This window comes from Corapipo altera, unplaced genomic scaffold (genome assembly GCF_003945725.1).
Source record: "Corapipo altera isolate COAL_440 unplaced genomic scaffold, ASM394572v1 77b, whole genome shotgun sequence".
NCBI lineage: Eukaryota > Metazoa > Chordata > Aves > Passeriformes > Pipridae > Corapipo > Corapipo altera.
In genome coordinates this window covers 1789802-1815915 of record NW_020884933.1, presented here as the reverse complement: position 1 = coordinate 1815915, position 26114 = coordinate 1789802, and the positions used below count along the sequence as shown (strand labels likewise).

Below are 26114 nucleotides of genomic sequence, written 5' to 3'. Positions count from 1 at the left end.
GCCTTTGCCCAGACAACCAGCAAGCCCTGACCAAATCCTACCCAAAATATCCATTGATTTGGGCCGTTTTGGTTTGGATGTGACACCGGAGGTCACAGCACTGACCAGGACCATTAAAGGTGTCACCAGAGAAGCAAAAGGCACAGCCCTGCCTCTGACAGGCTTAGAATCCCAGAATCCTAGAATGGTTTGGGTTGGGAGGGGCCTTAAAGATCATCTGTTTCCACTCCCCAACCCCTCCATCCACCTCAGCTGCTGAGAGACCCTCAGTGCTCGGGGCTCGGCCCCCCCAGTACTCCTCAAATCTCCTTATTTCTCCTCTGCTGGAATAGGATTCCAAAAGGGTCTTTTAATTCAATTATTCGAAAGCATCTCTGATGCCTTGACAACCCAATTTGGTCTCCTCCAGGTCTTTCCCCACCACGTGTGTGAGAGCAGCAGGCACCGTCCCGCCCACGTGGTGCCCTCGCCCCTGCAGTCGCTCCAGCTCTCTGAGCACTCAACTCCATTTCTATTTGAAAGGAAACATGAATACTAATTAAACAGCCATAAGGGCACGGAGCAGATAAATATGTGTTGCAAGAGAAACTGGAGAGACACACTCTGAAGTGGAGCCAGGGAGGGGAGGAGGCAATGTGTCATTGCTTTTGGTGGCACAACTTCAGAGTAGTGCTCGTCGCTTAAAATACCCCTAAACCCAACCAAACTTGGTGCAACGCGAGCGACTCCTGCCTCTAAACCTTCCTCCTCCTCCTCTGAGACGTCCATGGCCACCCCTGATGGCAGCAATGCACGTTTGAGGTAATATTTTGCTCCATCTGAAGGCCAGGATAAAGCAGTATTCACATGCCAGCTTCCAGCACGCTCCAAAACGCTCGTGCCAACTCCTCTGCAACTGAGCAGCCCTCTGGGCTGCAGTCAGCAGACTGGAAGGATAACCAGCATCTGAAGCACAGTCTTTTCCTGCCACCTTAGAGTTAAAAAAAAACACCCAACACTTCCAGTTTCTCCCTAACAAAGAAAGGTGAGCAGTCGTGGCAGGGTGGGTGGATTATAGAGTGGTTCTGCCTCTCTGTTTTCTCTGCAAACGCAGCAGAAACCCACTGGGTGAGCCCTTAGGACAGTTTTAAGCACAAAATTCTCTGTCCTGCTTTGTCTGTGATGCTGTCCTGTCCATACCTGGGATGACAGGGCCATGGAGATGCTCTGTGTGACATGGGCACTTCAAGACAGAAACAGCAAAACCCCACTCGAGCTTCGTTTCTTGCCATCAAACCCAGAAGTTTGGCCCTGAGAGTTCAAGGAGGTTTGGAGGAAAAAGAGAAAGTTCCCAGCCTGGGAAGAAGAACAGCCTAGGATCTATAAATACTCACAGGTGTATCTTGGCAGCAACAACACACAGAGAATCTCCTCTGAACCTCAAGGGCTGCCACGACGGATCAACCCATTGCTCGGTCAAGCCTGGAAACTTGCCTCTGGCTATGGCCACTTCCAGCTGCTCTGCTGGGATGGGAACATGCTCCCCAAGCTCCCAAGGACCTGTCCATATGCACAGCACCATGATGTCCACCCCACCTGCATCACCTTCAAGGAGCATCCCCCTTGGGACAGGCACTGATGCTTTCAAGGCGATTTTGTGCACTGAAATCACCTCTTCATGAAAATTTATTCAGTTTAAAGGCACTTTTCTGAGTGTCTGTATGACCAACCACAGCTGGGAAGGTGATGCTCAAATTGATGAAGTCTTTATAGACTGTTTGCCACTGCAAACCAAGCCTTCTCTTCCCGTATTCACCTCACTGTGGCTACAGAGCATCGACCTGAGCAGTGATGAAATGAAGACTGAACGAAATGAAGGTCCTCGGTTATGGGACTAAGGATTTGGGAGGTTTCACAGATTTCCTTTGTGACTTAGGATAGGTCACGTAGCATCTCCATGCTTCAGCTCCTCATCTAAACAGTGATATTGCTTCTCCATCTCGTAGGGCTTTGGGGAGGACAAATCTGTTAGTGGAGAGCAAAACATTCACAGGCTGGTGGGATTTGTGCAAAAAGCCAGTGAAAAAGACAGAGGAAAAAAAAAGAGGGAAAACAACAATCTCCCTGGGCAAGGAGCACATTCTAAGCTTGATTCCAATAAAAATGATTCCTTTAACACCCACACAGAATCCTCCAGGACCTGACTGTTGTTGCCCCTCTCAGTCTGGCCCCCAGCAGACTTGGCAGGGCCAGTCCCAAGCACAGCCCTGGGCACGGCAGCTCAGGGGGAGGATGGAGTGTTTAGTCTGCTGGGCACATTCCTGCACGCTGCTAAAATAAATAGAAGATTATTAATGGAGCCCCTTCTCCTCACAAGCATCGGCCAGAAATGCCAGAGTTATCAAGTGACTCCCGAGGACGGCACAGGGATGGGGCTGGAGAGACCCCCAGGGACAGAGGGACCCCCAGGGATAGAGGGGTTTCTTGCTTAATTCTGGCCAGGACCTCCACCAGGTTTGGTGCTCAGGATTTTCATTTGAGATGCTGAACTTGCCTGCTTTTCCAGAAACATCCCAGGCTTCCCAGGGAAACCTTCTTCCATACCCACGCTCTAGAAAAACTCCACACTTTTTTCTACAGCAAAGGGGAAATATTTTTCCAGGGAAGGAGGAGGGAGAACAAGAGCAAACACCACAAAAAGTTGTTTTTTTCCTGCTTTACAACCAGCCTTAACTTTTATATTTAGTCCCAGCTTGCAACACCATTACAGGCAGTTTCCCGGGGGCACATCCACCATTTTTAACCAATCTGGAATCTGCAGGAACTTGATTCAAGTTCCACCTAATTCAGGGGAACTTTTCAGAACCTTGAGGGGGAAAAAGAGAAAAAAAGAAAAGGATGCTCAGAGGTTGAGAGTCAGGGTGGATTTGAACTTCCTTAAATCCTTCTGCCACTTTGAGCCACAGAACTCAGTCACTGAGGTCCAAGGAAGAGCCGGGAGCCAACCTGGCCTTGGATGCTTCCAGGGATGAGGCAAACACTTCCAGGGATGGGGCAAACACTTCCAGGGAAGGGACAATCCTCAGGTCTGAGCTCACAGGGAGAAGATCCCTCGGGGGAAGCGCCTGTACATTGTCTCTGCTTACTCCCTGCAAACCCATAATAATAAAGTGATCCTCCACACCATATCCCTTTTTCCATTTCACCCTTCACTGGATCATTTTATGCATCTATTCCCATTGCTAATTCAAACTAATTAAAGTATAAAATAGAATAATTTGTGCAATTTCAGAGCTCCCCTCACCATATTGTGAGTTATGTTTCTTTTCTGTTAGCGCCCGGTGTGAGCAATTCCCCTCCTCACCGGCTCAGTACCCGCCAAACTCATTTGCTGGGAAGACAAACTATCACAGAAAGGGGGAAGAGAGAAAGTTTAAAGAGCTCTGTGAGAGAGGAAGAGGAATCTGAGGTTTGCTGTTAAATTCCATTGCTGAGCAATGAGTGTGAAATTTCAGATTTCTCCTCCGAGCCATCTTCTCTCTCGGGAACACAATCCTCTCCCTCTCTCCTTGCTGCTGTTAAGGAAGGAGATCTGTGTCTGTCTGTCTATCCAGACATGAAATCCTGCAGCAAAGCCACTGCTCTGCAGCATTCCCTGCATTGCTCAAAGCCAGCCATGAGCAGCAGCAGCATCCACAGAGATGGGGCTCTGAACAACCTGGGCTAGTGGAAGGTGTCCCTGCCCATGGCAGGGGGTGGAATGAGATGAGCTTTGAAGTCCCTCCCAACCCAAACCAGTCTGTGATTCAGTAATTCTATGATCTCATCTTGCTTTCAGGATGGAACAGGGCTGGTGACATCAAATCTGGAGGGACATCAGACCTTCCTGCAGCTACTGAGGATGTCAACTGTCCCCTTACAGACTCCCAAAGCTCTGGTGAGCTGAGGATTTGTGCCTGTGTATGTGCACATAAGGGAAATTCTAGAAATATTTCAGGACTGTGGCTGCTGGCATGAAAATTAAACAATAGGTCTGTGGAAGGGGAGGAATTGGGAAGGGAAGCAAACGCCGAAGCAAACACATGGGAACCCTGTGGCTGTGACTGGCAGGGGAAGAAACAGCCCAGTACAAAGAAAAACCAAAGCAAAACAAACAAACTGAAAGCAAAGCCAGCCAGCACTTGAAAGGAACAACCACATGAGCAATGCCTAAAATATAACTCATCTAGAAAAAACAAACCCACTGACCCCGAGGTTACACCGGAGAGGTTTTTTTACCACTTCTTCCCGGAAAGTTTATCCTTAAAGTATTTGTTACCTCAAAGACTTGTGAGACTGAACTCCCCCCACACTCGAATGGTTGAATGTTTTGTGTCTGTACATAAATCCCAGCCAGATGGGGGGTTGTAGGGATGGACTGGAACCAGTCTGGGCACCACTACGTCAGCCCCAGCACGGCCAGAGCTCTGCAGGCCTGACAAATGGACTGTCAGCAGGGCAGGAGATGAGACAGCAGGTTGTCCCACCTGGCTGGGCTGCAGCTTTTTGGTCAATTGATGTTAATTAACACATCCTTCTTGTCAGGTAGATATTGTTAATGATCTCAGACAAGTTTTGAGCTGAAATTCTTAATTATTCCTAATTGACTACGAGGGAGGGAAGCAGAAAGAACCTGCAGCAAGTCATGAATTTTAGGAGTGGAGCAGGAGCAGGTGGTGGTGGAAGAGGATGGCACAGAGCTGGGCAAACCTCCCCATGGAGCACAGCCCTTCATCCAGGACAACATGGAGATTCTATCCCCATCTTGAACCCCCTCTTTCATCCCCCTGTTCTACCCCCTGTTTGTCCCAGCTTATGGGAAAAGGCTGGATGGGGGTCAGAGCAACCTGGTCCAGTGAAAGCTGCCCCTGCCCATGGCAGGAGGTGCAATGAGATGGGCTTTAAGGACCTTTCCACCCAAACCATTCTGGGATTCTGGCAGTGATCATGGAAGAACACAAGTTGGGCAAGGGTGTTCCTGCCCCTCCAATGTGCTGGAGCAGCAGGAGGTCCCAGCCAGGCTGGTGACAATGAGGTCACACCAAGACAGGGCCAACAAGTCCCCCTGCACCCCGATGATCCACACGAGCTCTGGCACAGGATGAGCAGGTGGAGGAGCTGATGGAAGGCAGGATTTTGGACACCTCTGGTGGGATTCAGCTGAGCTTTTTCCCCTGTGCCAGTGTTCAGAGTTTGCTAAGATTATGTCCAGCTAACTGGCTGTTCAACTAGCAGATAATGTAGTTAAAAATTTAATCAGTTCATTTTTTCCCTCTTGATGACTCCAGACCCTTTTATCCACATCTCTTGCATTTTTTATCGTGTTTTCTCAGTTCTTTTCAGGACACCATCAGTATTTACAGCCTCACCACTACAGGACTGATGGACTTCCTTGTTTTTCTCAGCCCTCCCTCCAATTCCAACCTCTTCTAAATCATCCGGGCAGCTCCCGTCTGCCTCCCTCTCAATCAGCATCCAGAAAGTTCAGTCCAAAGCAAAGCAGTTGTCACAGGACTTAAACATCTTGGGGTTACAGGACAGGGAGACAAACAACAAATTATCCTTGGAGTTCTGCAGCTCCTGACACAGGGGCATTTGCAAAGCAAATATTTCCCAGCTCTCAGCGCAGACTGACAACTTTTTTACCTAAAGCCACAATGATGTATGTGAGGAGGGAGGGGGGAAACTCAGTCAGTGGAAAAGCAACAGGTCTGAGAAGAGAAGCTGTGGCTGCCCCATCCCTGGAAGTGTCCAAGGCCAGGTTGGATGTGCCTTGGAGCAACCTGGGCTAGTGGAAGGTGTCCCTGCCCATGGCAGGGGTGGAACAAGATGAGCTTCCAACCTAAACCATTCTAAGATTCTATGAAAGCACATAAAACTGTGCCTTCCAAACCCTCCCCAAAGCCAAGGTTACCCTGCCATGGGCACAGAGGGGCTCAGCACCACAGGCAGAATGATGGTGGAGCATCCAGCACCCACAGGAGCAGCAAAGGATCCCCCAGGACACCCCAGGCTGCAGAGGTCCATGGCCCTCTGAGCTCTGCCATGCTAATTGATGTTTACTGGATGATTATGTGTTATTATTCCTACCTGGGGAATGGGGAGGTTCCCAGCCAGCCTGGATGCTGCTCTCTCACATTTAAAACCAGAATAAAAATCATCCCCCTGTGGCAGAATTAACCACGAAGCAGCTCCGGCTGAGCCGAGAGCAGCAGCATTTCTGAGGCAATGAAATGTGCAGGGCTTTTGGAGGGTGTTTATGGAAGATGAATTTTGCATTTACAACATCCTGGCCGGGTCCTTGCTTAGGAAGGTGCTGCTTCACCCATCAGGGAGCAGAACCACTTTGCACGACCTCGGCGCTTCATCAAGGCGTTCGACGTGATTAGCACAAACAAGTGATAGATCATTAGCTGGAAAAAGAAGTGCTGGAAAATCAGGAAGGAAAAAAATATGTCTTGGTGCAGCGTGTTTTCAGGTGGGGAAGAGGCAATGAAAGGAGAGGGAGCTCCTGTGCACCTCCCAGCACCCACTGCTGCCTCCTGCACCTGCAGGAAGCCCCTGATTTGGGATCAGGGCTTACAGGGAAGGGAGGAGACCTTCTGGGCTGTGCTTCTCTCCACTAGCACAAGGATGTTCCTCTCAACGAGCCCTGTGAGTATTTTGATCATGCTGCTTTTTAGTTCTCATGTTTACAGCCCTTGATTAGGTGGTGAAACCTTTCGGAGCTGGCAATCCCTGCCCTGGGTTCGACGGAGCTCTGCTCGCTCCCAGCTTTTAAAAACAGCCAGATTTGTCCTTCTATCAAGAGCTGCAAAAATCTTTGGCCCCAGTTCTGCTGATGCTTATGCAATCTCAGTGCTGAAGGATGCCCACCACCCCTCTTGGATGGCCGGGGGTGTACGTGGGAGCCAAGTCAAACCTGCTGCACGTGGAACCAACCCTGCAACGGCCTGAACTCGCACAGGCAGCACATCCAGCGAGGAAAAGGGGTTGTTGCAGCCTTGGAGTCATAAAATCACTCTAGGCCTGCAGGGCTGATTTAATTGAAATGCACTGAGCTTTTCATACATTAAAAAAACCAACCGTCTCCCTGACACCCAGACAATTAATGCTTCAGGACTGAATTATAAAGCCACTTTTCCTCGACATAACCAGCACTTTTCCTGTAAGACTCAGTCTTTCCCTGTGAAAGCAGAGATTCTCTGCACATGCAGGGGGTGCTGGTGTGGGCTCTGTGACAGACTCAGTATTGAAATGGAAAGTTTTTAAACAAGGGGGCTCTTGGTGGCCCCACATTTGTCACTGCATTGTCCTCACCTGCTGTTTGATCGCTGGGGGCCAGCCCTGGGTGCACCCTCACACCCCACCAGCAAAGCAGCCAAAAGCCTGTCACGAGCAACGTGACCAATTCCACTTCAATATTTTATTTTGTGTTTGTTTTGTTGTTTTTTTTTTTCCTGGTAGAAACTGTTAATTGAATTTGTCTGTCCATGAAAAACAAGAGGCAGCTCAACGCTGGGCAGCAGCTGAGAAGAGCCACGGTGCAGGTCCCCTCACCAAGGTCCCTCCAACACCAACCTACCCCAGCACCCAGGGCTAATTTGGGGGCAGGACATGGTGTAACTCTGCCAGCACCCAACAGATCCACTGCTAGTCCATCCTGGAACCCCACGCAGCTCCACTAATGCAACACATCTCAGCCTCCAGCTCCACCCAAGCCTTGCTCTGCTTGTGGGCAGAAATGGTGTTTGTTTGCTACAGCAACGCTGAGAAATGAATTGCTGCTTTAAATAGGGTCAGGACCGTTTCTCTTTTCCCCCTAAGAGCTATTTGAAACCAGGTGCTGCGGGAAGAAAGCCTGAAACAGCTCCTAATAACCACCCCTAAATCGTGCGCCTAAAGAACTCCAAGCGCCTGGAAGCAAAGTTTCTTTATCCTTCTCTCCCCCGGATTGGGCTGTGCAACTGTTGCTTCTGTGCTTTGTGGGAGTGAAATCAAATGTCAAATATTCTGCTTTGGAAGGAGTTGGCAACGAAACATGAAAGGCTCATGGAGAGCTCGAAAAGGAGTGCGGAAAAATTGGAGCAAAGCACAGACAGGGCTGGGACAGGAGCCAGGGGAGCGGGGAAGGACTGTGCCTACAACCACAACTCCAGATTTTAGGATGAAGTGACTACTTTCCCTAATGCATTTCAGCAGAAAGCTGATCCTAGCTGCTGCTAGCACAGAAGGAGGATGGGCTCCACGCCGAGATGTTACATCTCTTTGTTGGGAAGCATCCACACATTTTGGTTTATTCAGCACAATCACAGCCCTACACCGAGCCCTGCGTCTCATCGCTGGGCTCTGCCCAAAGCCACGGCCAGAAGGGCTCAGGACCTGCTCCCCACCACGACTGGGGAGCACATTTCTTACCTTAATTCCACCAAAAAAAATAAAACAAAACCCAGCCCGTTTTTTGAAAGGCATGTTTTGACACAGGCATGTGTCCTGTTCCTTTCTCAGCACAGATTTAAAAGCACAGGCTCTGGACAATCCTCCCCCAGCACGTTCATGGGTAAGAACAGCTGCTCTCTCTGTCATTTTAACTGTGGCAGAATTTCGTTTTGTTCCAAATTTCAAGACTCCAGAAGACATTTTTTGCTGTGTATTCTCAGCATTTCTGAAAGGCACTTCCCACCATTTACAGCCTCAGCCCTCTGAAGCTGCTGGACCTGCCTCCTCCTCCTCTTGGTGCTGACCCCTTTTCAATCATCAGCCTCCTTTATAGAGCTCTCAGGGTAAAATATATTCTCCCCTCCACTTTGCTGAACTATCACATTGCCAGGATGAGGGCACTGGGGTCACAGGAGCTGACAAAATCCATATGCAATGGTATGCTGGGACTTCTGGACCCAAGGCACACACATCTCTACAAGGGCAAAAGGCAGATCCTACGGCAATTCCTGCAAGGAATGAGACACAACCTCCCCCAGATGCTGGAGGCTCCCCAAGGCAAGTGCTTTGCCAGAGCCATGGCTGAAAATGGAATTAACGTCCCAGGAATATTCTATTATTTGCTAATTCTCTTCGCATCTTTTTGTTTCACAATTAAGCAAATTAGTGCTTTGATGAATATTAAGGCGCTCTCGCCTCATAACAGATGAGTTGGAGGCATTCCCACTGGATTTTCCTCCAAATGAAAGCAGTTCCTCAACTGTTTGAGATACACACTGGACTGTTTCCTCCCTGACGAGAGCACGAGGAGCACGTGGCTCCTGCAGGAAACAGCCAAGCACTAACATTTTAATAAAATAATTCTATTGCAAAGTTTGCCTAGATCCTCGTTATTACCATCCAATCCAAGTCCAGGCTGGAATGGGATCCTAAATTTGAGGCTGTTCCTGGCACTGTCTATGCCTGAGTTGCTACAACAAGCATATAATGCCTCCTTCAACCACAGGGGTTCATTCACTCGAGTCTCTTAGCAGGGAGAGGACTTTGCACTCTTCTAAAAGCATTTATTCCCTGGCTATAAATGACTTCATAACCAAGCAAAGGATTTCCTGTTTTTTTTTTTTGTTTTTCTACAGTTTTGCTGGCTTTGGGAGGAGCTGGAAGCTCCCAGTGCAAGGTGAGCTGGTGGGACAGCTGCTCCCTCTCTACCTCCATCAGCACATCCCTGATCCCTTCACACTGATACCCCCTGGAGCATCTCTCAGAGCAGCTGGGAGGGAGGGCAGGTATTTGTTTACCAGCAGATGTGGAAAGCTGGGAGTGACCAGAGGGTTAACTCACCACAGAACAATTTAACAGCATCCAGACACCTTCAGGTGCAACCCTGCCCCTCTCTCCACCACCCACAAGGCACCAGCTCCATTAATCTGAATTACACAGTCCTCAGTAACAGCCAATAAAATTCTCAGCAGAGCCAGTGAACCCAGAAATCTGCTTTAACAGTGGGGACTTCATGTGGTTTTGTGTCTCAGAGAGGAACAGAAGGTCCCAGATTATTTACATCGGGCTGGCTCCCCTAAGCAACAGACTCCTGTGGACTGCCAGCCATCAATTCCCATCCTAATCATTTTGGTTGTGCTTTTTCTGTCCGGGGTGGGCACCACCCTCAGGGCAGCAGCAGAACTGGCACAGTGAAGGATGGCACAGAGCAGACTCGGTGTTAATGGGGCTTGGTCCCCCCTCTGTGCAGCAGAATCACTCACTACAACCTCTTCAAATATACTGATAAATAAATAAGTAAATAAAATGAATAGCTAAAAAAAGCCATCATAAATTCAGCCATTTCAGGAAGAATTTAGTCATGGAAAGGGTGGTCAGGCACTGGAAGGAAGGGGCTGCCCAGGGAGGTGGTGGAGTCCCCATCCCTGGAGGTGTCCAAGAAACAACTGGATGTCACACTCAGTGCTCTGGGCTGGGGGGACAAGGTGGGGATCAGTTGGACTCGATGATCTTTGAGACCTTTTGCAACTTTAATGGTTCTGTGATAAAGAATACTCAGACAAAGCCATGCAAACCCCCAGCCTGCCAGCCTGGCTGCACAAGGAGCAAGTCTGGAATGCCTGTGGCTCAGGATTTAGGCAGGGATGGCTCAGAGCCCCAAATCCCCTCTGAGCAGCTCAGTTCAGTTCCCAGCCCTTCCAGCCAAGAGCAGGCAGGTACAACTCTCTCCCCTGAGTACTGACGACCATCTCTGGGCAGAGGCAGATAAATCTGAGCTCTGATGCTCCATCCACACGAACCAACCCCGGCACCACGGGGCAGGACAGGCAACCTCAGCTCCATGTGCTCCAACAACACATTGCTCATGGGATGAAGCCACAACCAAAGAGATCTGGAAGCAGAGCCTCACCTGGCGCTCTGACATGACGTACAGGTACTTCTGGTCGATGGAGAAGGCCATGTCTCGAAGGACTGGGCTCCCGTCCTTGAAAACTGTCACCACTTCATACTGAATTCCACCATGGGGAGGACCATCTGCTCGGATCTGGAAGGAGCACAAACAGATTAGAGGTGACTTCACAGCAGCCAAATTCCGGTTTTATTTTGGGGGATGGAAGGGGGATGGAGAGAAGGAGGAGGAGGAGGAGGTAGGAAAAGGAATCTAATTCAAAATCTCAGCTCGCAACCTGGAGAGAGAGGCAAAGAGCCAGCAGGCAGAGCATGGGGGCAGGACTTAGAGCAAAGGTTCCTTCTCCACTGAAGTTGGTGGGATTTTCCCAATCCATGGGAAATAGTGAGAAAGTTTTGTAGTTGCAAGGTGAGCACAGACACTGCCAGTGTGCTGTGACTGACCACTGGCACCCAGGAGTAACAAAGACTGCAGTAAACTTCTTTAGATTCTCTCCAAAACAAGCCTGAAAGAAAACCACAAGACTCTACAGGCAACAGCAAAGCCAAGATACTGCAGAGATGTTTTTTTAATTCTCTAGACACCTACAGAATGACACTCAGACAATCTCTATCACCTCCTGGTGCCACAGAGGCCTAAAAAACTTGGTGCCTAAAAACTTGGAGAGGCTGCTGCTACTTTCATATTTGCAGGACTCAGTGAGATGAACCCAGCAGAGCCAGCACAGAACTCACAGAGCACCACATGGCCTGTTCAGCTTGACAGGCTCCAAGCATCCATCCATCCCTCCAAACCACAACTCCCTGCTCCTGCAGGAAAACCTGCCCAGGCTGTGACAAACCCCGTCCCTGCCAGCGGCCGCCGCCGAGGAACGTGCCATCTCTTCCCAAAGTTAATAATTTATGGCCTCGGGGGCTGCTCGAGGGGAAAGGGAGGAGGATAAACAAACTATTTACATTGTCTTTCCCACCAGGATTTGCATATTTGGAGAGCCTTTTGATTGCAACACGGTGTCTGCAGAGCTCGGAGCTCTGGCAGCCGCCAGCTGAGAGCGGCCAGGCGAGCCAAGGGCTCACAGCGACAGCGATGCCGGGAGAGGGGGGCCAGGAACACTCCCGTGGAGGAGAGGGAATACAGGGGGCTAACAGCCCTGGAAAAACCTCTTATCACAAAGATGCCATCTGCTCTCCAGCCTCATGCCGGGCTGCCTTGCTGCATCCCGTTTTTCTGCTCAGTTCCCGGCTGTGGCAGGGAGGAAAAGGCAGGGAGAACGTGGAGTGTGAACCTTCAGGAGGGGCAGGATGGAGCAGCAGAGAGGGATGTCTTTTTTTCCCCTGGTTTGTCTCCCCAGGAGGTAGGACAGCAGGTTGTTAAGCATCTGAAGATTTATCTGAGAAATGTGCCACCCCAGCTGGAAATACAGGGATATCTTCACACTCAGAGGGGAGAGATGCTCCCCCTGCACCCTCCTCCAAATAAATCCTCTTCTTGGAAAGAGCCCTGGTGCTCCCTGCCTTGTGGAGACATGTTGGGTACACAAATGCATTTATTTTCTGGATTTCTCTCTTTTTCTCCTTACCTTTGGAGTTTTTAGTGCTGTAAAAGGACATCAGGTGGGAATCAGGTGAGTGGTCTGGTCGAACACCCACAGTCAGGCACAGGGATTAACCCACCAGCCCAAACCTGCCTCAAAAGCCCTGAATTTTCAGAAAAACAAAATCCCCCAGAAAGGCAGAAGGTCAAATCCTGCTTTAATTCCACCTGTGAGAATCAGGATCTTCACGAAATCCTGAGAACCAGAGGCAGGTTCACACCAGTACGAGACCAGTGTTGCAACCCGAGTCACTCACGGAGCCACCAGCCTGCACCACGGCCACAGGGACAGGGCTGCAAAATCACCTGAGGAATAAGGAGCAGGAAGGCTGGGCTGTCAGGGATACACAGCCACTTCCATGTGAACACCTGATTAATGGCCAAACGGGAATGGAAGTGCCGGACATGAAGGATCAGCAGCCTTTGTGAAAAACAACTGTTTTTCAGAGTTCCCTCAGGGCACGGGCAGCTCGTTAAATTGAGCTCCTTTCTAGTAATGAGGTCAGACAGGGCTAATAAAGAGAGATACCACTGGACAAGCCTTGTGCAGGGCAATTCCAACTGGGAATTGCGGCTCTGGGCTGGAGGCAGCAGCACCACGTGACTGATGGCTCCCCCAGCCTTGGAGCTGTGCCTGGCACGGGTGTCCTGGGACACGGCTGGAGCCCTGCCCGGGGTGCTGGGTGCTGCCTGCACCCTCCTGCCCCTCCACAGGCAGGGGAGCAGCCCGGGGGTCTCTCATGGAGGCTGCTGAGGTGAGATATCTCAGAGCCCAGGGCGAGGGCAGGGCAGAGCCCGCTGCCCCCCTGCCCTGCACGCCGTGGTGGGTGTTAAACCCCCTGGGTGCCCCCCAGCCCCCTGCCCACAGCACCGTGTTGAGAGGCACCCACCGACACCAGGATGCTCCACTGCATCTCTTCCTCAGGGTTTGGTTTCCATGACAACAAATGATGATGTCAGAGAAGAGCGATGATTCCTGCGACCGGCGGAAGAAGAAAGGGATCATCCCCCCAGCAGGAAGCTGCTTGTTGACGTTTGGAGAGAGAAATAATTCCTCTGCCTAACGTCTGGGTGCCCTCCTGGGGCCAAACAACTCCTGACCCATCACTAGAAGAGTGACGTGGTGCCAACCCTGCGAGTCTGGGCTCAACCCAAGCCCAGGTCCTGGCACAGCGATGCAGGAGAGGGACGGGGCTGGGCTGTGGTGGTCCTGGTTCATGACATCCCCCCTAAATCTACCTGCATGTCTTCTCTCACAACACAGTGATGGGAACAGGAGGGGTTTAGGAGAGAGACAGAGGGAAGCAGAGCAGGTTGGAATGGGTGGGAGCACAGTGAAACAGAGAGCAGACAGGTTATGGGGAGCTGTACATCAGTGAGATGGAAACCAGGATCAGAGATATGTCCAGAGAGACAGCAGAGACCAGGAGGACAAACCACAGGCTCCCACACTTGGCCATGAATTGGAGAAGCTGTTTGGGCCAGATACAGCACTTCCCTCCATCTCTCCTGATGGATGTTTAGAAACCTGGCTTGAAAAGTGCCTAATGACATAATCTGCAAATCCAAACATCATCCCTGGCTCAGAGGACGCTGGGCCAGGGGAAGGCCCCACGTGATGGAGCAGAATTCAGGGAGCTGCAGCCCTTCAAAGGCTCTGCTGAGATTGATCTCTCTAATACCCCCCCAATGCAAGCTGCAGGCATAAGCTCAGCATTATCTGCCCAGATTAGTGAAACACCACATTGTGTCACGTATATGTTGCAGTGAAGCTCCCGTGTAGGAGCCATTCAAGGATCTAATATGACATGAAGCTCCAACACACCTCTTGTACTAAAGCTTTCCCTTAGGTATTTTGCCCAGCCAATGCCAGAGGTAAAATATATCTGCATTCCTTTCCAGATTCTCCCAGCAGGCTCCCATTAGAAGACATCGGATCTCTTTGTAGGAACTTTCCATGATTAAATTACCTGTCTGTTTTCATTACCAGTGTTTCCACGAGGCTGACTCATGATGAAAAGCCTGATGTCAGAAAAACAGCTGAATAAGCCCATCCATGAAGGGACTGATTCCCCATCTTGGATCCTACACCAAGGCCACCCACTAACTCCTCAAGAGCTGCAGCTTCTCCCCACGTACACAGGTGCCTGGTGGGTCCCAAAGCACTCTGGATTCCCAGGGTCAGGAGCACAAAACATGCTGGCTGAACTTGCTGATTTTTTGTCTGTAATGGCAACAAAGGGAAAAGCCCAGACAACCCCAGAGCCTTAGGACTGCTCCTTTCATGTCAGGCTTTCTAACCCTTCAGGGTGAGGAAATACTATCCAGTAACGTGGCATTTGTGTAAAATGGATGTTTTGAGAACTGTATCTGTTCTGGGAATGTGCACTGGAGCATCACAGCCTGAAAAAAAAACCTGAAAACAAGGAGCAGCCTTTGCTGCCAAGGTGCATCTTTGCAGAATTGCCACTTTCTTTGACATTTACACCTGCACATCTCAGCTCTTGGGCAGTTCCCACAAAGCTCTAGGATGGATTTCCTCCTTCAGGACTGGAAATTTAGCAGGAAGACTGTTCCTGGCAGCAGGTTTCTGAATCAGGCTGGAGCACAGTTTAGTTTAAACAGCCTTTCCCTACCTCTTTCTGTCTGTGGTTTTGTGGAGTCTTTCCTCCCTAGACCTGACCATAAAGAAAGCTTCCACAAGCAGGAGACTCAGCAGTGCCAGAGCTCCCAAAGACAGGACAAAACAAACAAAAACCAGCCCAGATTTCCTCTGTGCCTCATCCAAATAATCTTTGCAAAAAGGATTTACTTTTGCTAATCCAGTTTAGTTTCAACTGGGCTGTTCTACCTTCACACCAGACCAAAAAGGAGGCGAGATGCACATCTCAGGATCATTTTACAGGGCTACCAATGCTGGCTGCTGATGGTTCTACATCCTCTGACACCCACAGCAACCTCCAGGAGAGGAGAACCCAGAATAGAAATTGCAAATCATCGTACAGGAAGTTTCCAACAGCCCTTCAGACCTATTAAGAAATTATTCTGGGAGTAAAGTGCTCCCTCAGAGCACTGTTGACACCCAGATTGGACCCATTTCCAGGTTGTTAACAAACCCAGGGAAGCCAAGGGGTTTGCTGAGGATTGCACACCCAGCCCACAGATGTGCAGGAGCCTTGATAGGATCCCTCACCACATCTCCAGCCACAGGAGGAGAAGCCCAGCCCTGAAGAACTTTCTGTGCACGCACCTTCCACAGGCAGGAACTCCAGGGGTGTGACTTGGCTCCCTGCTCTCCATGTGGGAATTCTCCCCCTTGAAACTAAAGTGAAATAGTGATGCCATTAGGTATCTTCCCTTTAAATCATAGATGTGTCTGTGAGGAAGTTAATGACAAACCTTACATGCACATTCAATTCAGATCAGCATATCCAATTAACTCCACTACCTGGAGGCTCCCTCATATCCCAGTCTCTCTCTCTCCTGTCACAATTTCTTTATGCATTTCTCCCAAATTAGGATAGAATATGTCTGTCATAGTGGGCATCACCTTTATCTTTACCCCAAAGACATCCCAGGGAAGCCTCAATAGATGGGTTCACTCCAGGAAGTCACGACTCTGTCGGGCTCAGTGGCTCGGAGCAAAACAGCTCCTCAAAAACCAAATTATATGGTCTCCGAGGGAGGAGAAAATCCATTCTTTCCCGAATTATGCTGTCTAACTAAACATTAAATACACTACTAATCCCTGCTGGGGTTACCCTTCCAAAACCCAGGGGAGGGAATTCGGTTTGGTGAAGAGCTTGGTGCCCCGCTCGGGCAGCCAAGGTTTTCCTCCAGCGAGGGTCACACAGGTGACACTGCTCTGCAAGTGCTGGTGTCATTGTCCCTCTGCCTGGGGAACCTCAAGGACCCAGGAAAGCCCAGTCCAAGCTGTGCAGCCCCACCTCTCCCTCCCGTGCTGGGCACAATGCACACAAAGCATCGAGGCACAGCCACAGCCGCCAGCCCTGCTCGTGTTTTCCGAGTCCTAAAGCCCTTCCTTGGGGAGCTTTTCCTCCTCCATCCCCTCCCTAAACTTAAGGAAAATTCCAGGTGCAAGGAGACAAACCTCCTCTGTCCCTGTCTCGCTTGGATCCCGCCTTTCCTGATTAAATTGCTGGTGCCCTCCATTCACACAATCCCTCGTTCCCAGGATCTGCAGACCCTCCTGCCTGTGCAGCTGGTTATTCCTTCAAAAGGGGGATGGGGCAGGGGGAAGCAGGTGCTGGGAGGTAAGTCCAAGCAGTGGAAGGTAACGTGGGTTGGCATCTGTACAGCCCCACACAGTGCAGGGGGGGCTCCAGCCCGAGTTTATTCTGATCAGGCTTCATGACCCGAATTATTTATAGATCTGAGCTCCCTGTGAATTCAATACTCATGTCAGAAATGTCTCTGTGTATCTATTTCACACCCACATGTGTTTCCCATCTTTTGCTGTTTGGGAAATGTTAGCTCCGTGTTCAAAGCCACAACCTGGGAATGTGCAGCTCCCCAGAGGAGCCACGAGGCAGAGGAACTGCTGGGCTAATTGGGGAAGAGCACAGAGGAACCCCCCAGGCTCACAGCAGCTCCCCAGGGAGAGGGGCTGTGTCTGCAGCACCAGCACCCACATCCACTGCTGAGCACAAAAATGGGGATGCAGCAAACAAACAAACACAAATTAACTCTCACTTCCAGCATCTCCAGTGCTAAAGGTGGGAATTGTTCCTCCAAGGAAGGTTTCCTGCCTTGCCCTGTGTGACAAGAGGCTTCAGCCTGCCCAGAACCAGCACTCTGAGTAAAACCAAGACCTTAACACTCCCAATGTTACCATTACAAAGAGTTTGTTCCCAGAGAAGGCCAGAGAAGGTTTAAAACACAAAACAAATTAAATCCCACCATTCCTTCTGTGCTAAAGCTCAAGTCACACCCAACAGGCTGTGTAACAAATAATCTGTGGCTGCTTCACCTCTGGAAGTGTCCAAGGCCAGGTTGGACAGGGCTTGGAGCAACCTGGGCTAGTGGAAGGTGTCCCTGGCCATGGCAGGGGGTGAAACAAGATGAGCTTTAAGGTCCCTCCCAACCCAAACCATTCTCTGACTCCATGACCTGTGTCAGCAGCCCCACTGGCCCCTGGCTAATGGAAACCAGTTGCCAGAGCAAGGTTCAAGGTGCCCCTTTGGGGTGCACGGGGGAGGTTGGGCACTTGGATCTGCCAGAGGGAGAAGACCTTCCACAAACACAGTCCTTCCCATTCCCAGGCAGAAAGAGGAGCTTGGGAGAGGAATCCCTTGCTGCCTCTCTGAAGGCTTTTGGGGGTGAAAGAATCCAATTGCTGGGTTGAAGCAGCAGCTCAGGCATCCTAACAGGTACCAAACCTTAGGAGAAGATTGCCACTGAAGCTGTTCTCTCTCTTTGTCTCTCTCCCTCTCCAAGCCCTTACTTCCTTCTTCCATCCTTCTTCTCCCCTCCACCCTTCTGCAGAGCTGATCCTCCAAGATGAAGCAGGGAGGATGGTACAGAGGCCCCATGCAGAGACTAATCAGCGGCCCCCATGTCTTTAATTTATTACTGCATGAGAGGCTCGTTTAGAACAAAGCTGCCAGTTCGGAAGATCATTCCTTTAAAAGACTTTTTATTTGAAAAGCTGTCAGCTCACACCTTGTCACAGCCCTACTTGCAGCAGCAGAACTTTAATAACATGCCACCTCATGCAAATCAGCTGCTAATTAATTAAGTAGTATTCTTCCGGGGATGGATTCATTAGAATCAAATTTGGGTAGGCTGGCTGGTGAGGTCGTATTGCTTTGGATGGTGCTTTAAATCAGCAGCATTGTCTTTTCCTTGAGGCCCAGCACTCCTTTCCATTAAGAGGGAAGCTCTTTCCCATTGCTGGGCCCTGGGGAAGGCTCTGCTCACCCCAGTGCAAAGCCAGGCTGGAACCCAAAGACTTGCACAGCCCAGACCAGCCCTAGTTTAGCTAAAACCAGCAGTGAGATGGAAAAAAAAAAAGAAAAAACTGAGTGAGGCACCCAAAAGATTGTCTTCTACACTCTTGAGGAAAGGCAGTGCAGAAGAGGGCTCAGTTCAAAAGCAGGAGGTAGAGACTATTAACTCTGGGGACTCCAGGGATCAGGCTGCCTGGCAGGGAATGCTGAGAAGGAGCAGGGCCCCTTTTTTTCAGAGCACTTGTTGCGGGGAGACAATTGCTGGGGGTTCAGGGCCATCAGCCTTGCACCTTCCACCAGCATCAAAGCACAACCCATTAAAGGTGGAAACACTTGGAGTGAATCTGTGGATTTACTCCCCGGAAGGAGGAGAGCTCGGGGCACATCTACAGCTGGTACAAAACCTGCTCACTTCTCATCTGTCCCCTAATGAAGAGCCACAACGTGCAGTGACTTCCTTCTCCTTTTGTTCAGCAATAAGCCCCTTCTTCCCTTTACATTCCTGTGTTATTTTTAAAGAGGTGGCTCAGTGCTTCTCTGGGAAATGGGAATCATTGTTAACAGCACTTCTCTGCTTGCAGGCTTTGCATTGTGGCACCGAGCAAGGCAATCATCAAAGGGACAGAGTTTGGCCTCCCACAGAAACGAGGGAGGTGGTGCTGGATCCCACTGACCCCTCTGCAAGCTGCTCCTCCAGCCTCTGCCATTCCTCCCTTGACTCACCCCTGCTCCTCCTGCTTTGTGCAGCTTCAATCCAGCTCCTTCTCTTACAGCTGGGGGGTAAATGAAAGCACAGGCGAGGGAAGAGTGGGACAGCTCCAGGAACAGGCAGAGGGGTTTTTTTTATTCCTAAAGCATCCTCTTCTACACAGCACCAGCAGTCTTTAGAAGGGTTAGTTGGGTGCCACAGGAGCTGTGGGTGTGCAGAGAATAGGCTAAATCCAGGCTGCCTCTCTGGGTGCTACAAATCCTGGGTCATTCCCTGCCTTTTTCCACTCTTCGCCCTTTTTCTCCCCTTTGCCCTGGCCCAAAGCTGGGCTCAGTGCTGGCAGGCACCCAGAGGGACTCATAAGTGAGGACAGAAGAGGCACAGCTCACTGTCTGCTGCCTGCAGGACACTATTAGTGATGGAGGGAGGTGGGAGCAGCATTTTGGGGAGTGAGCAACCGCCAAAGTGAAGGCAAACAGGGCTGAGAGCAAAACCTGAGTCATCCGAGATGGACAGAAAAGATGAGAGGAAGCACAGAGCTGGTATTATTTAGGGCGAGGGAGGTACTGGGTATCTGCTTGTCACACACCATTTACAGCTCTTCCCAGAGTCCCCAAAATAGCACTGTATCTGTGTTATCTATCCACACCTCACCTGTGCCCTTCCAGCTGAATAATCCTCCACAGCCCGGTGTCAAGCTGTCTCCCTCCGAACATCCTCCTCCAGCAGTGCATTTCACAGCTGAAGGGATTGGTCTTGCTTAGTTTGGGTTGTTGACCTTGAGTAGCCATGTAAAATGGAATAAAGAGCCACTTAGACAAGACTGTCTAATGTGGAGTTTGCTCCAAACGAGCTGCAGCGAGTCGTGATTCTCCCCAAGGAGGGAGAAACTAAACGACTGTCAAAAATTGCCACACAAAAACCCCTCTTTCTCCGAAGTCACAGCTTCCAGCTGATCAGGTGGAAACCAGAAAGTTCCTCGGGAAATATTATTCTCTCTTTCCTTTTCAAAAAACATCATGTAAGTAATATGTTTCAAATGACTCCGATTTCCTGCCCGACACCTCCCGGGAGCGCCGGAACACGAGCCAAGCCCGCGAGCCGCCCGAGGCCAGAACCCAGAAGGAAATAAAAGAACCTACATTTTATTATCTTTGGGAGGGTTTACAAACTCGTGGGTAAATCCTGCCTGGTGCTTTAGGTCAGACAGGAGTGATCAGGTGAACAAGGAGGCCGTGCATGTTTTTGGTTTCGCTGGTGCGACGCAGAACCAGTCGCGTGTTACTGATCGGATCTAACCTTGCCCGGGCAGAGGATGTGAGGAAATTACAGAGCACTCAGCTCAGCTTAAATCCTGGGAAACGAGGCTCTCCCACATTGCCTGCTGCTCCTCTGGCTGTGGGGAGCATCACACCCCCCAGGTTATGGCCACTGCGGGCAGGGAACGGGGATTTTCGTTAAGAGACAGGCCAGAGCCACACAAAGCTCTGAGCAGCCGGGTCCTGAGCACGCTGCCTGTGCAGAGGCTGAATTTTACTCCAGCAACAGCCTTGCAGAGAGGTCGTGTGAGGACGGGCAGAGCCCCAGCCAAACTGGCACTGCCCCACGGCTCCCAGAGCGCGGCTGTGCCGGCACTCCCAGCTCTCCCTTTCCCTGGCAGCTTGGCTCCGTGGTGGGGAACCACCCACCCGGGACACACTCTGGGTTTGGGGCTTTTCCATCTCCGGGCACGGGGGAGCTGAACCAAGTGCAGGATCATCCTTGTGGAACGCTCAGGACCCAAAATGCCCGAGGAGCAGCCGGGGCTGGCGCCCTGCTCAAGGGCATCTGCTTGTACAGAGCCCTGTGCTGGAAGCATTAAAGCCTCCTGAGAGGATTCATACAAGTATAAATCCGTGGAAGCCGAATCTCTCCTTACACTTTCCTATCTGCTCATTCATGCTCCGAGCTCCCAGTCCCCAGCAGAGGCTTTTGAGGTAGCTCACGTTCCCAGCGTGTGAGGAACGCTCCTCCCGCCCCTGTGAGCTGCTTCCCAAATGCTATTCTGGGGCAGATCAAGGATAAAAATAAAAATAAAAAGCAAAATCTCTTCCATCTCCGCACCGTAACTCCCTAAGCCTTCGGCACATGCCCTTTCCAGCATCTCAGAATTAATCAGCAGATAAGCAGATGAACGGGCTCTGAATAATCTGTATATGCAACACATGTAACACTGCTCAGCACTGCCTTGAGAGCAGCAGGGAGATTCTGGGCTCAGCACACACATCTGTCCCTGTCCGTCTGTCCTTGGCCATATCCCTGTCTCAAGAGCAGCAGTGCAGCTTCTGGGCACCCACCACAGGGCTGAGACAGCACCCACCACCCTGCTCTGCATCAGGCCAGGGAGGAAGGAGAGGCAGCTGATGGATGGATCAGCATCCTGGACCTCAAATATCCAAATTCTGAGTTCAAGTTCAAATCCAGCTGGGGCGGGAGGGGAATCTGCCATCTGTAACTCTGAGGCAAACACCACTCAGGAGCTGGGTTTAACCCTTGGGAACTGTGCAGTTCCAAGCTGAGCTTTAGCTCATCCCTGCAGAGCAGCCACAAACTGCAGTGCCAGCCCCATCCTGGCAGCACCACCCAGGGACCAGCGGACACGGAGCTCTGGGCTTCCCTTTTCACCTCATCCACAGTGAAAAACATCACGAAAGATGAGAGTGAATGTGCCCAAGGCTTTGCTCCTCGACACACACAGTGTCCTTGGTGGCATGTCACCAAGGTGGGGTCACTGCCACTGCTCCTCCTCAGAGGCCACAGGTGCCACTGGCATGTGAACACAAGGGCAGCTACAGCACCGTGGTGAAAACACAGAATGACCCAGGCAAAGCACACCAGCCACATCAGACACCCCCAAAGTGGGAGGAGGGAGGGGAAAAGGGACCACAGATAAAGGACTGGGACAGAAGATGTTTCTGGAGCAGAACATCTGAGAGACTGAATGTCCTGGTCCAGTGGGACCCAACCAGCCTGTGCCTGTTTTTGTGCTGAAAGGTTTTACTTGTAGTTTTCTCCTCTGCACGAGGAGGTGGAGCAGGTCTGCCCCAGAGCTGTCAAACACCTCATGAGAAGGACGGAGGCAGCTCTTCCCCCAGGCCCCTGCTTTTGTTCCCCCAGCAGCCAGCACAGCTAATCCCTTCTTGTGCCCATGGCCCAAACCCAGCATCATGAGATAGGTCCAGGCTGGGGTCCACGGGTGGGAGAGACAAAGCTGCACCACATTAGAGCCTTCCCTTCCATAATTGACCTGTAGATAAACACATGGCTTCCTCCTTAATCCCCTGCAGCCTCAGGAACATCAGCCGCGCTAAATTTTTCATGTAATTAAGAGAAAAACCCTAATCCAGTGTAATTAGCTCCCTGATTGCCAACGTCAGGCAGAAAAGCAGTGTTTGAACAGCAATTCAGGTCTAGCTGGTTAGGCAAATACTGTGTGTGTGGTGCAGTAATTTAACACTGGAACAACTCCCCCTCTGCTGTCCTCACAGGCTCGCTTCCCTAAACAGCACTAAGTGGTTTCATGATTGCAAGAGGCCTCACATCCCTGAAAATGCTGTTCCACCAAGCTCCAGTTACGTCCCTGAAGGGCTGAGCAGGAAACAAGTCAACCAGTTCACCAAGAACCACATCGTGCTGTTTTTGGGAGTGGTACCCCCACCCCATCTGCATCCTTCAGTGATTGCACCACGATTAAGGACACCACCAGCCCTGACTGCCTAAATTCTGCACCTGAGAGTCACAACTAAGACCCTGATGGAGAAACAGCCCCGTTGTGAGTGATGCTCAGCACCAACACCACAACCTGCTGGAGCTGGAGGCTGCAGCGACGCTTACAAGGGGTTTTATGGTGCAGATCAAAATTCATCCCAGCTCCTGAGCCTTTACGGTTTACAGCGATATTTTTCTTTTTCATTCATATACATGAAGGCAAAATTTTAAGAGTGAAATGTTAGAAATTTGGGAAGTGGGAGCAGATGGGAGAGGAACAGAGAATGTGGATGTATGTGCCAACGGGGAGGCAGGGAAACCAAGAAAGCACAGCTAGAAGGTACCTTCACTTAACCATTTCATCCATCCCCCAGCAAAAAGGATCTGAGCTACTGAAGCCACTGTCAAATATTTTTGCTGTCTTTCTAAAACTTGCCTGTGATAGAAACTACAGACAAATCCAACTCTCAGCCAGTCACATCTTTGATGTTCAGACTTAATATCAGTCTCCTGAAAGTATTTGAAAGCAGTACTATTGTAGGAGTGTTTGTTGAAGTCTCTCTAAGGAGGATTTTAATCCTCATCCTGTGCTGTGTTGCAAAGGGTTTGTGGGCTTGGTTGGTTTTGATAACAGATCTTAGCCTCTGTTTTGCTAGTTTTGGTTAACTCTGCTGTGCTTGGGAGCCTGCAAAACAACCAGCCCCACCACACCCCCCCTTCTGTAAGGAGAAAGGCTCCAAAGCATTTCACAGCTTCAGCCTCGCAGCCTGGATTCCTCCAGAACACTTGTTTACATGCTGTGGCAGGCGAGAGCCAACCCTATGTGTTTTTGCAGCTATAACTCTTAATTCTGACAGGGGCCACAGGCTGCTGGAAGGCGGGGGCTGTGCCTGGCTCTGCCGTGTTTGGGCTCCAGGCTCTGGTCCCCCCACCAGCACTGCTCCTCTCTCCCCTCCTCATCACCCACATGGCTCTGTAAACAAACCAGCAGCGAGCAGAGCAAGCTGCTCCTTTGTATCAAAGCCAGGGAGAATTTCTTTATACAAAAAAAAAAAAAAAAGAAAAAAAAAAAAAAAGAGTGAAAATTTGTCAATTCAAAGCTCCTTTTAAAGAGAAGCCCCCGAGGAGAGCGAGCCCAGATGCTTGCTTGTGTTGGAAAGCCAATTTCTCTTTCTGCCTCCCTTTGGACACACGCTGTTTTCCATGGACAGCACTGGAGCTGAACTGTTGACTGGGAGCAGAGCCTCCTGGTTGGATGGCAGCACACCAGTATGGATTGAAGCAGCAGCAGTGATATGGCACAGTTTGGTGCTTTGCCATCAGTCCCTTTCCAGGGAAACGGCACTTTGAGTCAAAACCCAACCTCCTCCCTAAAAGCCTCCTGGTGAACCCATCTCACAGGAGCCCATCTCACAGGCTCCTAGTGACCAGGTTTCCAAAGGCAGTGATAGAAATTCCATGTCTCCCTCCTCTTTGGCCTGGCTCAGGAGGTGGGAACCTGCAGGCACGTCCCAAATTCCATTTACAGCCTCCCAAAATGGCCATGTGCTCACCCTTCCCTTTCTGACCACATCAGACACAGGGATGGGGACACTTTGGCCAATGCATTCCAGGCAGGATATCATGTTTGCATGCTGTGCTTGTCAGTGTATTTAGTTTTTCTGTCTCATATTCCAGCTTTCAGGCAGCTTTGGGGACATTCTTTCTGCCCAAACTCCCAGCATCGAATGCCAGCAACACGTGAGTCTGTGTTGACTGCTCTGTGGTCTCTCTGCCTGAGATCCAACACAAATTCCTCTCTCCATCGCCCCTGCCTTCCCAAAAACAGGCATCTTAAAGGTCTGTGGGGAGCTGGTGGCTGATGAGAGGAGCTGGAAGCCGCTCAGTGGGGGCTGAATGTTCTTTTTGCTCATTTTCTCCATTTCACATCCAGGAAGGGACAACTAGGAATGCAGACCCAGGCTGGTCTGAGGCACCAGTCACAGCACCCACCAGTCCAACAGCATCCCAGTGACCTCTGCTACCAGCTCACAGCTTCATCCCAGTGAGCTGGATGTTTTCCCAGCCTCTTTTTTGCCAGAGGGTGGTGGAAGTGTCTCCAGCCAGAGCGAGAGTCTCAGCAGTCTTTGCATTCGGGTTAATGAGCACTGGCAGGAGATTTGCAGCCAGTCACTAAGAAGTGTCAGAGGTGGTGAAGGGGGCAGGAAGAGGTGTTGGAAGGAAAGGGAGCTGCTCAACTTCACCTACAGACAGCTTTTAAGTAACCTGCAGGACAACACTGGGTCCTGAGGCTCCCAGCTTCCACCCCTCCTGGCCCCAAAAGCTGAAGTTTCTAACAAGGTAAAGGACTTGAATTGCTCTCACTAAAAAGAGACCAGGCATCAGATGTTCCTAAAGCTTTTTGAGTTAGAGCTATAAACTGAGCCAAGAGACTGAACTGATATGGAAAGTTACCTTCCAGGACAGATTTTCCCAGTGAGTGAGTGCTGGCAACTGCAGCAGCCTCTTTGCACCATGCCACTGCTCATTATCAGAGGAGCTGAGCTCCCTCTTGCCTTTCCTCTCCTATCACACCAGAACTAACACAGCCCCCCTCCCCATCCATACATCTGCATAATGTAATCTGCTAATGATTCCAGGCCTCCTATTTTGCCACTGTCATGATTTATAAGTTGTGTCATGGTTTGCACTCAGCTGCAAAGAAATCTTGCGGCGACCTAAAGCCACGAGACTCCAGTTTTGCTGCTGTTGGAGTCCTGTGGCCTGGTAATTTCAACACACCAGGTATTTCCCTGTCTCTTCCCGCAGTTTGTGGGAAGCCTGGCAGGGAGTCAGGTCCTGTTCTCTGCATCTGGAATCCTGTGGTTTGTGACTTAACCAAAGGGCTGAGCCAGCCGCCAAAGAGCCTGCTCCCGAGAGGCTGCCTGCCTTGGAAATGTATTCTAAAGCAGCTTCAGAACCTCCAGTTTTCATTATTAATATGACTCCTTTCATCAGAGTCCACTTATCTTTTTGCTTTCTATTTCTGTCTCTCCCCTTTCATTGTTTCCCCAAGTGCTTCCATGGGAATGCTACTGAAACCCAGGCCAGGCGACCGCAGCAGCCACTCGCTGCCTTCCACCAGCAGGAATTTATTTCCATCAAAGCTTCCTCCTCGAATCAAGGCTTTTTTTTTTTTCTCCCCCCCCCCTTCGTTTTAATTCCATCTGTATTTAATCCCAGACAAACA

The 26114-nt window shown here is 50.5% G+C and overlaps 1 protein-coding gene across 6 annotated transcripts in view; it reads right to left on the bottom strand.

Annotated features, from left to right (window-relative positions):
* The window catches only part of PLXNA2 (plexin A2), a 165362-nt gene that overhangs the window by 92784 nt on the left and 46464 nt on the right, over positions 1–26114 (bottom strand). For 3 of the 6 annotated variants that reach the window (XM_027659689.1, XM_027659685.1, XM_027659686.1), the window contains exon 4: positions 10868–11002. In XM_027659689.1, coding sequence (XP_027515490.1) covers positions 10868–11002 — 135 coding nt within the window. Of the gene's footprint in view, positions 1–8914; positions 8967–10867; positions 11003–11144; positions 11235–13350; positions 13396–26114 lie in introns of those variants that run through there. The other 3 variants (XM_027659688.1, XM_027659687.1, XM_027659690.1) reach the window with 3 other exon arrangements.